The following is a 14528-nucleotide window of genomic DNA, read 5'->3' on the forward strand; positions in this document are numbered from 1 at the left end:
TATTTACGCAATTATTCTAGTAGCTATTTTCTATAAAAGAAATAGCAATTCTCTATAGTTATTCTTTACCTAGTAACAATATTATTACCTTTTACCTACTATTTACTCTGCAATTACTTTATTGCAATCTTTATTAGTTATACTATTTATTATAGTATTTAACTACTTTGTTCTAACAAAGCTATATTCTATTATTAGAGAATAGTTCTTGTTACCTATCTATTCTTTACACTTTTAGTATAGCCTTTTAGTATATTCTACCTATCTTTTACTAGAACGTAGAAGCCTTTTACTAGAGTTTTATACTATATAGTATTATTTAGAGCCTTTTTATAGCTTATTATAATATTATTATATAGCCTAATGCTATAATTTAGAAGCTTTTTACTAGTAGAGTAGAGCCTTTTACTATACACTATACTATTTTAGGTTTAGTGTAGAATAAACACTTTAACTAGTTTTTATAGCCTTTAGGTATAGAAGTTAGAATTCTAATATAGTTAGCTATAATCTTTTTAGTATAGTAGTAAATAAGCTATATAAAAAATCTAATATAAGTAGTACTTTTTTTAAATTTATAAAATAGCTACTTAGCTATTTATATAAGATTACTATAGTATATAGTAATAGTACTAGTATAAAAAAATATAGTAAAAAGTAAAGTACTCTAGTATTTATAAAAGCTAGTAGTACTTTATTATTTAGAAAAGCTAGTAATACTCTATTATTTAAAAAAGCTAGTAGTACTCTAGTATTTAAAAAAGCTAGTAGTTATTATACTACTACTAGGCTTAAAGAAATTAGCTACTTTTAGCTTCTTATAAAATTATAAAAGTAGTAGAAAAGTAGATTAAAGTAGTAATAGAGCTTATATCTATAGTAGAGATATATTAATTTTAAAGTAAGTATATTTAGTTAATATAATTCTAGTAAAAAAGAAAGTATAAGTAAGTAGATATAGAGATAGTATACTATAGTAAGATAAAATAAAGTATCTAAGATATAATTTTGTAAAAAAATAGATAAAAAGATAAAGATAATAAGTAGTAAGATATAATAAGAGAAAGTAGAGCTAGCGTGCTTTAGAGCTAGAAAAATAATATTCTAAACTAGCTAGCTACTAATACTAAGTATAATAAAATATATATAGCTATAGAAGTACTAAATTTAATTCTAAAAGCGCTTATTTTAAGTACTTAATTTAGTAACTAATTCTAACTATAGATATTTAATTTTAGCTTTACTTTAAGTTTAAAATTTAGCTATAAATATTAAAATTTAGTTATAGATAATAAAATTAGCTATAAAAGTACTCTTTTTTAGCTATAGAAGCGCTAATCTCTAGCTATAAAAGTATCTATTTTAAGTACTTAATTTAGTAACTAATTCTAACTATAAATAGCTAATTTTAGTTTTACTTTAAGTTTAAAATATTAGCTATAGTTATTAAAATTTAGCTATAAATATTAAAATTAGCTATAAAAGTACTCTTTTTTAGCTATAGAAGTATCTATTTTAAGTACTTAATTTAGTAACTAATTCTAACTATAGATAGCTAATTTTAGCTTTAGTTTAAGTTTAAAATATTAGCTATAGATATTAAAATTTAGCTATAGATATTAAAATTAGCTATAAAAATACTTTTTTTTAGCTATAAAAGTACTAAATTCTAGCTATAGAGATACTAATCTCTAACTATAGAAGTATTTATTTTAAGTACTAAATTTAGTAACTAATTCTAACTATAGAAATTTAATTTTAGCTTTACTTTAAGTTTAAAATTTAGCTATAAGTATTAAAATTTAGCTATAAGCGCTAAATTCTAGCTATATATAAACTATACTAGTAGTAAGTATAGTAATTATATAAAGAACTTTAAAATTTAGCTTAAAACTTCTTTATACTATAACTTTATAATATAAGTAGCTATTAATAAGCTAAGTAAAGTATTAAATTTATATAGTTATTCTATATAAGATAGTTTACTTAGATTTTATTTAAGCTTTTTAGTAGTAAAGTTTAAAAGCTTTAGAGCTACTACTTTAGAGCTACTCTCTATTTTTTGTTAGTACTTATTACCTCTACTAAAAATTGCTTAGGCCTAGCAGCTCTAAGACGTTCTCTAGGGTAGGCGGGCTAAGCGTCTCTGTTCTTGGGCTCTTTCGACATCGCTCCGCTTCCACATTGACAGTCGAGGTGTGCGTCGCGCAGCTTCCTCGACTTGGCCTTAAGGAAGCGTCGGGATGCTATGCTTCTAGTCTCTCTCTACGGGTCGTTCTCCGTATCCTATGCGAAGCAACGTGGGTAAGGCTTACCCGGCATCACGATCATCCGGCGTCCCTTTCCTCTGCCTCGACCCCTCTTAGCCTCCCAGCCTCTCCTGTGTCGCTTGTCACTTCGTCACAGGTGTTGCTGGTTGCGACATAGCCTCCCAAGCCCCAACAGACGTGCGCTCTCACTCCCGCTGTCCGCCATGCCCAGCCCGCTCACTAGCATTGTCTCCTTCGCTGTTCGGCAGAGCCCCGCCCACCCACTAGCCCGCCAATCTTGTGTCAAATTCACAGCCTCGCGGATGGCTGGGAAGGCTGCTCTGTTCGGGTCGGGATTGTGCGTATCGGGTATCGTTCGGATTGTGCAGACGCGTGTGTGGGATATGGCGGAGGGCGCGCGCCTTGCTCGAGGATCGTGAAGGGAGTTTGGAGGAAGAGTTGCCGACGGCGAGGATGGCGGTGGAATAGTTGGGGATGCCGTAAGAAGGTCGAGGAATAGGTGATGATGGCAGAGGGCGGTCGGGAAACAGTTGGTCAGGGCGGGAAAGGATTGAACAACAGTTGGCGAAGGCCAAGGACGCGCTGGTGGCAGCGCTTCATCGTAGCACGGTCGCATTGGTATGTCGCAAAGTTGTAGCCGCGCGAGCTAAACAAGTCGCGCGCTGTGATGCGTAACGACGGCCATAGCGAGATGTCAAGTGAGCGACTAGTGAGAGGCTCAGCTTTAGCAGCGAGGATCGCCAGGTTCGTATGGCGGGACTGAAGCGTTGAACGGTATTGCGACGCGCTCGGTGTTGGTAACGCGAGCAGCCATCACTCGCGCTGCAAGTCTCGGTACACGCTTCCCCAGATCTTGGAAAGGTGCGTCCTGTCGGCTCCTCAGACCTACGTTCCACAGCGAGTGCGCTCGAACTCTCACCATGACACTAGGAAATACTGTAGCATCGCTTGGCTTTGGTCTCAAAGCTGTCCATGGCGGATGAGCCTTCGGCAAGCGAATGGTGTGCGGCTTGCCGCGTGCGGGCAATCGTCGGTGGTCAATGAGCCTCTTCGTAACATGTTCGGTTTCCTTCACGACGCTGCTCGGGTGAGGCCGCCGTCCGGGCCATTGCAGCATGCGCTCTCGCCATGCGATGGGTTCCTCAATGCTTCTGCCCGGGTAAGAAGGTTTGGTGTTCGCGATGACGGTGCGCTACTCTCCGTCACATCTAGCGTCTTGGCGTGGGACAGAACTTCGCCGCGGAGGTGCGCAGTGGCCACGCGCGGTTATGGAGTGCGCCGCATGGCTCGTCGACACCTATCCTTGCAACGCTATGATGACGGTGCCAATGATGCGAACGCTCGACTTCTTGTTGTTCATGGGCCCGGTGGATCATCCCCTGTGTCAATCGACAATTTGAATTGCAACGGGGAGATGCACGCTCCTCGGGTCATCGGAGACAGCTGCACGGTCTACGCTACCACATGGCGGCGCCGTCGATACGCCTCGCCTGCAACATCCCGCAACAAAATACCGGCCCGTACCGCATACACCGGACGCATGCCTAGTGCCCTGACTACTTACTCCAACATCACACGACGTATTCCAGATGACTCGAGAGCCCTATGCCTAAGCCGTGGAAGGAAGCGACACAGTCACGATGCGCCGCAGCAATACGGCAGTCTTAGAGGTCGCCGATGAGTAGTTGCGCAGAGCATCTTCACAGTTTCCACAGAGCCAACCGTACGTCCTACCACGAGTGTCCTCGAATGCGATGCTAATATGTATCTAGTGTGAACCTCCAAACCTTCTTTAGCGACTACCGTTCGCAGTCTCCGTCCCGTCACGTTGACCCCTCGCGTCGCATATTCACACAAATCACACGCCAATGATGGGACAGCCCGCATCTCCGCGCACTGTGCGCTGCGAACAAGATCCGATCATGTCTTCCACTAGCATCAGCGGCAGCCGGTCCTCTCCGAGAGTCCGTCGACGGTGGGACGAACCGCACAACAGCAGGGACTTCACCACCAGTCCTGGTGCCAGCTCTGGCATGAAATCATCGCTCTGAAAGCGCTCTGCTTCTTGTGCGATAAGAGAATCGGCTCAAATGACTGCGTTATTAGCGTGGGTGGATTGTTGACGGTTCCCGCTCCTCAGCTTTCCCCAGTGGGAGACCGTCATCAACCGATAGGCCATGGATGAAACCAGAGCTTTGGGCATACTTACGGATGGGTAGGTAGATATTGGGGCTTGCCGACTCATGGTGAGTGGTTGCGCACGCGCAGATTTCGGCTCTGTACTCACAAATGTGATCGAGCAGAAGCCGGTATTCGTCCTCCTTCCTCCACCTATGCCTACGCCCGCGCGCCTCCACCGATACCACCCGATGCCACAGATCCACGGAACAAGCAAATGAGCCTGGTCCGACGTATACCAGTAGGGTGATAGCAAGGCTGGTGTTTCAGATCGCCCCCGGTCCGGCGGGAGCTGGACACATCACATCGCCATCGTACGCGCGACGGCGCAATACGGAAATACGGTACACGCGATGATGCAGTGCAGGGCCTTCGCGGGGCTTCTGCGACCAGGCGTTATGGCACCGTTCGCGACAAAGCTGACTCGCTGGCTGATCACTGACGGAGCTGTTCCGCTGACGGTCGTTTCCTTGGGGCTACCCGGCAGTTCAGTACTTAGTGGGAGCGCTCATCGCTTCGTGTTTTTGCATAGCGACAGCTCAAGCTCATTGCGACAGTAGCAGTACCCTCACATAGTGCGCCATACGCATGCCAATTCTCCATCCAAGTACACTGCGAGCATGCCGAACCAGGCCTAGTCAATGCGCCCGCTGCGGCTACTGCCGCCGGTCGAGATTTGGACCACAAGAACCGTAAGGGCCACCACGAGCAAGATGCATTGCGTGTCGGGTGCCGTCAACTCAAAGACGGGTGAGCAAAATCATGGCTTCCTTTCGAAGAATGACTCCGGATCACGGTAGCAGAGCACAGTCTCGTCCTGTATTACGGCAGCTCCATCGCAAGACCAGTTCCACGACTATTTAAGCCGACTGACGGTGCGAACAACGTCCCTGCAACTTTGGATCCCTTGCCCTGATGAAGGGCCTGATCTACCATCGAACGAGGCAGTTGAAGCTGATATCGAACAATCTCGCAACTCACACGCCAATGTATGCAGCTGAAACCCGCAAGGCTCTGCGCTTGAGGCTGTTGTCTAGTACGACCGGGGCTTTGCGATGATCGTGTGTGACGTGCCGGTTCCAACGATAGATTGTACCGATTGTGGCCGGGCCTTGATTCGGGCTGAACATGAAGATGTTACTCTGGCATACAGTATGATCGCGACATCTTTGATAGGTGGGCCAGCTACATTGACAGCGCTTCTACAAACTGCTGACCCCTTTTGGGCTGGGTGAACATTGATGTGAGCCGTTTTTGTACAGGACTGCAGTCGGCAATATCTCCGCGGGGCACCGCCGATCGTCTTCACCGGTTTTCCCGAGCCATCCTATCTAACCTGCGACCCCACATTGTTGCGTAGAATTGTCTTTTGCCTGCGTCGCTGTCTAGGTCAGAACTCGGTTCAGCCTTGTGCGACACAATCCATTGTATCCCATCCAAGAATAAAGGCATACGAAAAGATGCGATGCAGCGTGATTTCCAAGAGAATGCGTATCGCAGGCTGATCCCGTGGGCTCCTCCAATGAAATGCGATGTAGGTAATTGGAGCTGGATTCTGCATGCTGCACTGCCTGCATACATGAAGCCTAAGCGCCTAGGTAGACCGAAGCCTCAGCCTGATCGTATTAATACATAAAGCGCTGGTCCCCGCTTTCATCCTCGTGCTTCCTTGCATCAACCACGATGGAGCCGCTCGCTGCCCTGGGAATTGCTGGGAACATCATACAGATAGTGGACTTCGCCTCTAGCCTTGTGTCGCGTAGCCACGAGCTGTATCAGTCAGCTGATGGCAAGCTCGCCGATCATACAGTGCTGCATAGTGCTGCGCAAAACCTTCTGGGGTTGTGCGACGAGTTGCGCCTTCTCGATCCGCAACGCGAACCCGAGCCTGTTGGTGCCCTCGACTTCATGTACGCGGTTACCACACCTAAAGAACCTCCCAAGCTCTCTGCTGCCGATGCCCGACTTGTTCAGCTTATGAAAGACTGCGAAGCTGCCGCGAACAAGCTTCGCGCCGCTCTAAACAAAGCAAGCGGAAGCAGCCGTAACAACGCGTGGAAAAGTGTTTATCAAGCCTTAAAGAGTATACACAGCGATCAGGAGATTACAAAGCTTGCTAGTCAGCTTGAAAGCATCCGGAAGCAGGTGGATAGTACTGTGCTGGTCTCAATTCGGTATATGATTACTTCCTGAATTTAGTTGTACTCTACTAACATTTGCAAGACAGCGAGTGGATGCTGTAGTAGAGAAGCCAGCATCAGCTAAGTTCCCCAGTAACTTGCGTGGGTTCCAAATTGAGAGGGATCAAAGAGACAAGAAACTGCTCGAGGCAGTCTACGCCAACAACTGGACGGATACCAACGCGCAGGATGTCGAGGAGTTTTCGAGACATTTACGTTCCAACACATCTAAATCGCAAAAAGAGCAGTTTTGCGACCTCTTGCTGCCTCGACTGTATTTTCAACATATGGTCAATCGGTCCGAAAGCATATCTGAAGCGCACAAACAAACATTTGAGTGGTTGTTTGACCCTCGGTACAGCTTCTCTACATGGCTCCAGGAAAAAGATGAAGGTCTCTACTGGATTACTGGCAAGCCTGGCTCCGGCAAATCAACCTTGATGAAGTTTCTGTACAACCACAAAACTCTTGATGCACAATTAAGTGCCTGGGCGGATTCTCGGGGTGGCCCAAACAAGATCACGAAGACCGGGTTCTACTGCTGGAATTCGGGAAGCGACATGCAGATGTCGCGTCTAGGCCTCCTCCAGACCTTGCTTCACCACTGTCTCTCAGGAGACACTGAACTATGTCTTAGAGCGTTTCCCGAGCGTTGGAAGCAGTTTGCTGCATTTGGCGGTGGCCTAGAGACGTCCTGGGATTGGTTTGAGCTCAAGCGATCTTTCGAGAACATTATATCAGATCAGTCTCGGTCGTTCTTCATTCTTATCGACGGTCTGGACGAGTTTGACGGAGAGCTGAAGGATATTATCAAGCTTGTCTTGGGCGCTGTACGCCCGAACGTCAAGATGTGTGTTGCGAGTCGACCATGGCTCCCCTTCGAGGATGCGTTCAAAGGCCGTCCAAACTTGCTTCTCCAGGAATTGACGCAGCATGATATATCCACATATGTGGCCGAGACCTTTCGCGAAAACGAGCATTACATCCGCTTACAGCTTGACGCTCCCGCCGAGGCAGAGTTCCTATGTCAAAGCATCGTTGAAAAGGCTTTGGGTGTGTTCCTGTGGGTTCATCTTGTCGTGGAGTCGCTGCTCGAGGGTCTTTCGAACTCAGACAACCTGCGTGATCTTCAAGCGCGCCATGACGCGCTTCCCTCCGACTTGGAGGCACTCTTCGAAAATCTACTACATAGTGTAGACGATCGGTACTACACACAAGCTTGCCAAATCTTTTACATGTTACGACTCCATCGGGAGAGCAATGCTGGCCAGAAACGCAATTACAACACGCCTTCCCTGCTGGGGATGCATTTCGCAAGTGACGAAAACCTGACTTCGAGTATCATGGCACCTTGGGAAGTTCTTGAGGAGCATGAAGCTTGCCGTAAGTCTGAACACATGAGAAGGCGCCTCGTCTCTCGATGCCGAGGTCTCTTGGAAACATCCAATCCTGAATCCAATCGTCCTGCGTTCGACCATGAGATCATTTACCTCCATCGCACTGCGCGAGACTACATCGAATCTCGTAATTACTGGCCGAAAGTTGTAAGAACGGCTAGCCATGGAGACTTTAGGGCAGAACAACGCTGGGCGAACGCCAATCTATGGCTGTACAAAGTCCATCCGCTCGTTTCACCCATCAGTGGCGGTTGGCATTACAGCCTCCAGAGATCCAAGCTTGATTGCGCTTCTGCTATAATGTCGTTTCCGGAAACAGAGAGTCAGCTTCGCAAAGCTTATCTGGACGAGATGCTGCTTGCCGACCCTTACTTGAAGTTAACATCATTTGAAGAGTCCTTGAAAGAAACACTGGGGCTAATCAAACGAGTAGACGGCCTGGATCAGTGTTACCGTGAGCTATACCTCGCCGAGCTTACCGCAAGGGCAAGTCCGGAAGAACGAGAAACACTCAACAAACATTCCGGACACACCAGCATCGACAAGGCCAACGGACGGCACCACGTTGTACGGCATCATGGGAGTCAGAGCTTCTTCCGATTGACAGGGTATTATAAGATGCGGAGGGGAATAAAGCGTCTTCGACAGCGAACAGCTGATTGACGGACTAAGACGGATATCCGTCTTGGCTGCGTCAATTCGAGGCTACACCAAGAGTTCGCATTGAATGCTTGGAAGCTGCTATCGCTGGGGCGTCCAATCTTGCGACGATGCAGCGGTCGTTACCACGAGGGCCGGAGCAGATCCATCAGCGTCGAGCGCCTGCTATCAGAGTCGTTGGCGATTGAAGTGCCCAACATCCTTTCAACGGCCTCTGCCAACTCGGAGATCTTGAAGGGATGCACGTAGCGGCGGCGCACGTAAAGCGATTGTAATATCATGTAGCGTCGAATCGGCTTGTGATGCCTTCGTTCAGGTCCCCCGATAAGTCCCATGCGCGGGCTCACTACCCAGGCAGTCGAAGGCGCAGTCCCCTCGCTGGCAGGGCCACAAGAATGCGCAGCTGGGGGAACTTCGAATCGTACGTGGTCAGTGATATGCGTTCGACAAGAATGGAGGCAGTATGACAGCCACGGTTGCAAGTGTTGCTGCATGGAGGCTGTGTCTGCTGCGCCGCTGTTGTCGCGCGCCACGGGACCTCGAGAGTGACATGTTGAGACTTCCAGCTACTCCCATTGGTTGACGCCTGTCCCACCCCACAATACGCTCACAGCATGTCCGCGTTCGTACCCATCCCAGCAACACGCCCCGCACCACCGCTGTTTCGTCATTCGAATTTCCCGAAACAACTTCTCTTGATTACGACGTATCAACGAGGGTTCTACCGAAGAGCTGTAGTTGGTTCCACAACATGAAAGAGGAAGGGTGATTGTAACTACCTGAGTAGACGTCTTGACCACGTCGCCGCGCAATCCATCCTTGCATCACAGGCTTTCGAAACAGCGCGTCACGTCTTAGTCTTCCGTCTGCCAATCGCGGCCGGGCTCATCTTTCACCATCACCGCAAGAGTCGCGATGGACGGCATGGCAGTGTAGAGTGCGTCATTCTGCTGCTGCGCGTGACGCACCTCTTGACGTCGCTACAACAGGATGACACCTTCGCCGATCGTCGCGCGCTTTATGCTGATAAGTCACTGTCTCACATTGTCCTCGCTGCGACGCAAATATTGAGAGCTTGCTTCGCCAACAGGGACTATCGTGGACCAACATCTGGCTCATCCTGGAACGTTCATACACGAAAATATCCATGCGGTGCCATCACAATGCGCCGAGGCCGATCGATGCGATGAACAAAGCCTCCGCCTGGTCGATAACATCCATATCTTGTTTTCGGCAGCGCCTTCAAATGCGGCATCAGTAACATCGACAAGCGGAGACAAGGAGGGCGATACCGAGTGTTTGGCGCGTTCCCTCAGGGCTCGCGAGGCATGGCGGTGAGCGAGTCATCAGCGAGGTACATTCGATCATCTTTTAAGACGTTGACTTCGACTTTCCTGCAAAACCTTCCGGTTCTCGGTGATGGATTGCGCAAACTTGGGCCCACGGCTGCCGAGGCATCGCGGCCCAAAGACCAAACATTCCACAGGCCTAACTCTCTGAAAGAGGGCTTCTCAAGCTGATATAGGAAAGTTCAAGCGTCGCAGATAAGCTCAGGTCCTTCCTTCAATGACAAGCTGCGCCTGAAATGGCTCGCCGGTCCACCCACAAGTCTCACGAGACTGAAGAACTCTTTGGTACACACAGCGCAGTTGTTGAAAGCCTGAGATGACCTTGATAGATGGGTCGCGGATTGCAGGATCGAGTGTGGCTGCATGGTTAGGGGGGTGTCTGCTGCGCGACGGCCAGGCATCTGCGCATGTTGTGTGCTCCGAGGGCACGCGGGCGGGCGACGCGCTAGGGACTTCCGGGTGCTCCGATTGGTCAGTGGCCGCCCCGCTCAACAAGACGCACTCGACCCCATCGCAGCGACCCCTTCACGACAACACCATCACAACGACGCGACGCGCATTACCGCGCGCACCACATCCTATCCATCGCAAACATCGCCAAGTCACATGCGTTCGATCCAGCGGTAGACCGTTGCGCTCAACATGACGAACAGCGACTTCGCGCGCTTGCGCACCCAAGGACACGCTGAGGCGTACGAAGAGTGTTGAACTTGCGCACAACCACCTTACCCGGGCAATCATTGCTGTGGGACATGGTAGGCATATGTCGATACAAGCTCCATCAACTTTGGATCACTAACCAATGCCCAGGCGCCCAATGTGATCATCGTCATTCTGGGTTGAGCTCCATCCGCGGCACCCTGCCAAATCGCACTTACCCATCCTCGTACGGTCGACGACGATAGAGCCCTCCGGCCGCACCCATATCTTCGCGATACCCAGGCGTCATAGCATACTCAATATGCCGAGCCTTCGTATGTCGCGTTTCGCCGGCGCGCATGGCGGGTCCTAAGCCTCCACCTCGACGTACAGAGCAAACATCGAAGACCACACCACTGGTTCGCGAAGCGACGGGCGAATATCCGACTGTGGCACAACACATTCGCTAATGTCTCGCGGGAAAGTCAGTGTTTCCGGGGTAAAACGCCCTTTCAGATCGTCATGGGCGGCAACAATATCCAGATGCATGGCAGGCACTCTAGCGCGGCTGCCTTCCCTGGCGGACTCGAGAACTATACCACTGTGTTGTCCTCTTCTGGGAGAGACGACTTAGAGCTACTCTGGGCGGGCCACGATGTGCTCCGGCAATGCACTCGCTACTCTTGACTGGTCTGCAGCCCTCATGGGACACACATGCAGCCACCACGACGTGAGGCGCCCTTACCATCCTCCTCCGTGCCGTCCTGCCACCAGCGCGTCGTCACAAGCTTCAATTGATCGAAGACGAGAAGCTACGCTTTGCCACCGCTTTATTCCGTGTCGAATCCCTTGCCGCAGACGACGTCAGCAATGCGCGTGTAATCGCCGCCTGATGAACGACAACGAAACGCATTCACCAGCCTTGACAGCATATGCCACACGACTAAGCGCTTCGATCCACCTGCCCCCCACCATCCTGTCGATTACACACGTGCGCGCTTGGCTTCCACATACGAATTGGCGGAAGCAGCATGGCACCCGGCTGCCTGCCTAGGTCGACTGTCTACGGCCGCTTGTCACCAAGTGTCTAGTCGTGCATCGTTCCCTGCGAACCCATTGCAGGCTGCTCGAGCCCGACAAACCGGCACCGTTTCCGGCTTCGGTGGCCCGAGCAGTAGAGGACCGGGCGGCGAGGACACAGCTGAGGGGCAATGGGATGAGCTTGTTCAGGCGCGCGTAGCCGTTGTACACTGGACTATGGGGACTGACAAGCCTAGCACGGTCTCTGGTCGTGCGTGTGTCGCAGTGAGTTTACCCATCGAGCAGTCTTCCTACACCTTACTGATGTCGATGTGGTAGACTCGGACAGTACGCGCCACTCACAAGTCCATATCCTGCAATGCTGCCACCCTTCATTGCTCGCCTCCTTCGTAGATCTCGTCCCTCCCCGCGACCGCCTGCTTCCCCGCGGTTCAGCGTCCTGAACCGCCCACATACTTCCTCTCAGACGGCAGCATGGCTCATACCGTGACGCCCATCAAGGACGCAAAGCATCTCGCACTGAGCACGACAACTTGATCATTAGGCATCGTCGTAGCACGGCCATCGAAGGCAACCTCTCACCGCCCCAGAGCCGAGAAGGAAGCGGAGACAATGACCCAAGATGGGGATGCTCTTGGGACCCGCCTTGAAGTCGAAGCAGTCGCATTGATTCTTGAACGCGCAATGAGGCCAGCTCCAAACCATATGGATCCTCACAGTGCTCGCCCTGGGCAGGGGTCAAGAGGAGGCGACGCTGGTGGAGCGACATTTGCTTCCTAGCTGGTGGCGATGATCGATGAGATCGCGCGTGTGTTCTCAGGCTCGCGACAGGCGCCACACGCGCAGGCAGACTATCGCCATTGGTCTCAGGAACACAACGCGAACGCCCCTACCCGCGCGTTGTGATGACTTCATCCTTCTTCCACTCACGCTCACCCGGTTCAAGATTTTCGCCATGCAACACCCTGCATACATGTGCTACGATTCGTTTAATTCGGCGATGTTCGCTCGGAACACGAGCTATACGCTTCATTTACAGCCTCACGCACACCAAAAGACTAATACTGGCTAGACGCTTGCTCGGTATTTATCTCGGGCACAGTCAGTGCTTGCGCATCGTCACTTGAACAGCAGAATCTGTTGGCGCATACAGGGCATCGCCATAGACAAGCTGGGGATGTGAGTCGCGTCCCACCACCCCGTCATTGCTGCAGGTGGCCTGGGAAGGCAGAATTAACGGGTGCACCAGGGCCGATCGCCAGTCCTACATGTCATATTGAAACGTCGCCACGACGACAAATATCTCGCTGAGCAGTGTCGTATCGCCTGTTTGAGCCACCGGATACGCTCCCTTCATCACTGCTTCGTTACTCCTCGCTCTCGCGCCATCATCGCCCACCATCGTGCGACTCTGTGGCGACACTTCATCCGCTCCGCAACCGCTCAACGCAAGGGTGGGCCATCGAAGCACCTCTGAAGACTATACTGCGTAATGCCAACGAGCCCACGAGAGCGTCGCTACAGGCCGTCTCGCAATCATCGTCGGCGAATTCACGGCTTCACGAACCGGGTGGGCTGTCGCATCCGCTTTGTCATCACCAGTGCCATTGCGATCAGCCAACGCGTAAGTCCGTAGATGAACACAGGCAAGGTGTTGTCGCCATTGAATGGATGGATGTCGCAACACCGCCCAGGTGCGTATGGTCATATCTCAAGTGCTAAGGGGTGTTGGCAAACATGCGGTCGGACCCGTTCTGAAGGACATATGCAATGGTGCTTCGTGAGAATGGATAAAAATATAACCTCTGCTCCTTAGCCATCCGTCATGCGTCGTGGGGGTTGCAACAGCGCAGACCTCATCGTACTTCACTTCGCTCACTACACTTATCCATGCCATCTGATTTGATGCACGCAGCTTCATGTTTGCCGTCGGAAACGTGTGAGTCAAGAGTTGCCCGTTTTGTGTCGGTCGTTCCCCGGGCGGTCGCAATACTTTCGCAACAGCGAGGACTCGCTTCTCTGTCTATCACCGCTTCAATCAAGGATTTGACTATGCCACACAGCCTCCCTCAACGGAAAACAAGTTCATTGGTGATCGTGCTGCCATACGTCTCTCATCTAAGCCAAACATCGTGACAGCTCTCCTATTCATCATGCATGACTACGGCACTAATCTTACTTGCTCGATAACTACTGTTATGCAATCATCCGACTGTCCTCCTTATCGTGCAACGCTTGCGACTATCTCGTCGTTTTCCTGCGTGCGATTCCGTATCTTGTATGTTCTGTTCGTTCTCTCTTTCCTACTTAGCCACTCCCCGCAAGCTGTCTGATTCTCGCGCGCTCAGCTGCGCTCTCTTTGCAAATCCAGCGACGAAGACTTCCAACTACTTTTCCTCCTTGAGCTTGCGCCACCAAGGTACTGCAGTCCACATTCAACCCACGATCTCTCTTCAAACAGCTTCTAATCGATTGGCACGACCTTCTGCAAGCTTATCGCCTACTTGGTCTTTATCTGCTGCTCTTGTCGCCCAGCTGCGATAGTGACTTTTGCCGGAACGTGTTGTCACTCGTGCGACACGCGTCCTGTTGAAGATATGTCTTTTCTCGAAAACTGCTGAGTCGCTTTTATGCTCTCTTTAGCTTGGTCTCCTTACGAGTTGCTGTTTCGATCGCGAGATAACGCGAGAGGATTCTGTTGACAGGATGGAATGAACACAACATGAAGGGAGGCATCGATCAAACCAGAGACCTATTGACGTATGTCTTCGCGAATGAGTACGCCACGAGCTTTGTACCCGGTTCTGCGACGCT

At 49.9% G+C, this 14528-nt stretch overlaps 1 protein-coding gene across 1 annotated transcript; it reads left to right on the plus strand.

The window, feature by feature from the left end:
• Positions 1–6131: 6131 nt before the first annotated feature.
• On the plus strand, positions 6132–8688 carry J4E84_011111 (uncharacterized protein; the record flags this gene model as incomplete). The annotated part of the gene is made up of 3 exons (XM_049393665.1): positions 6132–6593; positions 6676–8011; positions 8459–8688. The coding sequence occupies 3 exons, from the start codon at positions 6132–6134 to the stop codon at positions 8686–8688; spliced, it is 2028 nt and encodes a 675-aa protein (XP_049238616.1).
• Positions 8689–14528: the final 5840 nt, after the last annotated feature.

This window comes from Alternaria hordeiaustralica (genome assembly GCF_023758085.1).
Source record: "Alternaria hordeiaustralica strain BMP 2776 chromosome Unknown scaffold_60, whole genome shotgun sequence".
NCBI classification, from domain to species: domain Eukaryota; kingdom Fungi; phylum Ascomycota; class Dothideomycetes; order Pleosporales; family Pleosporaceae; genus Alternaria; species Alternaria hordeiaustralica.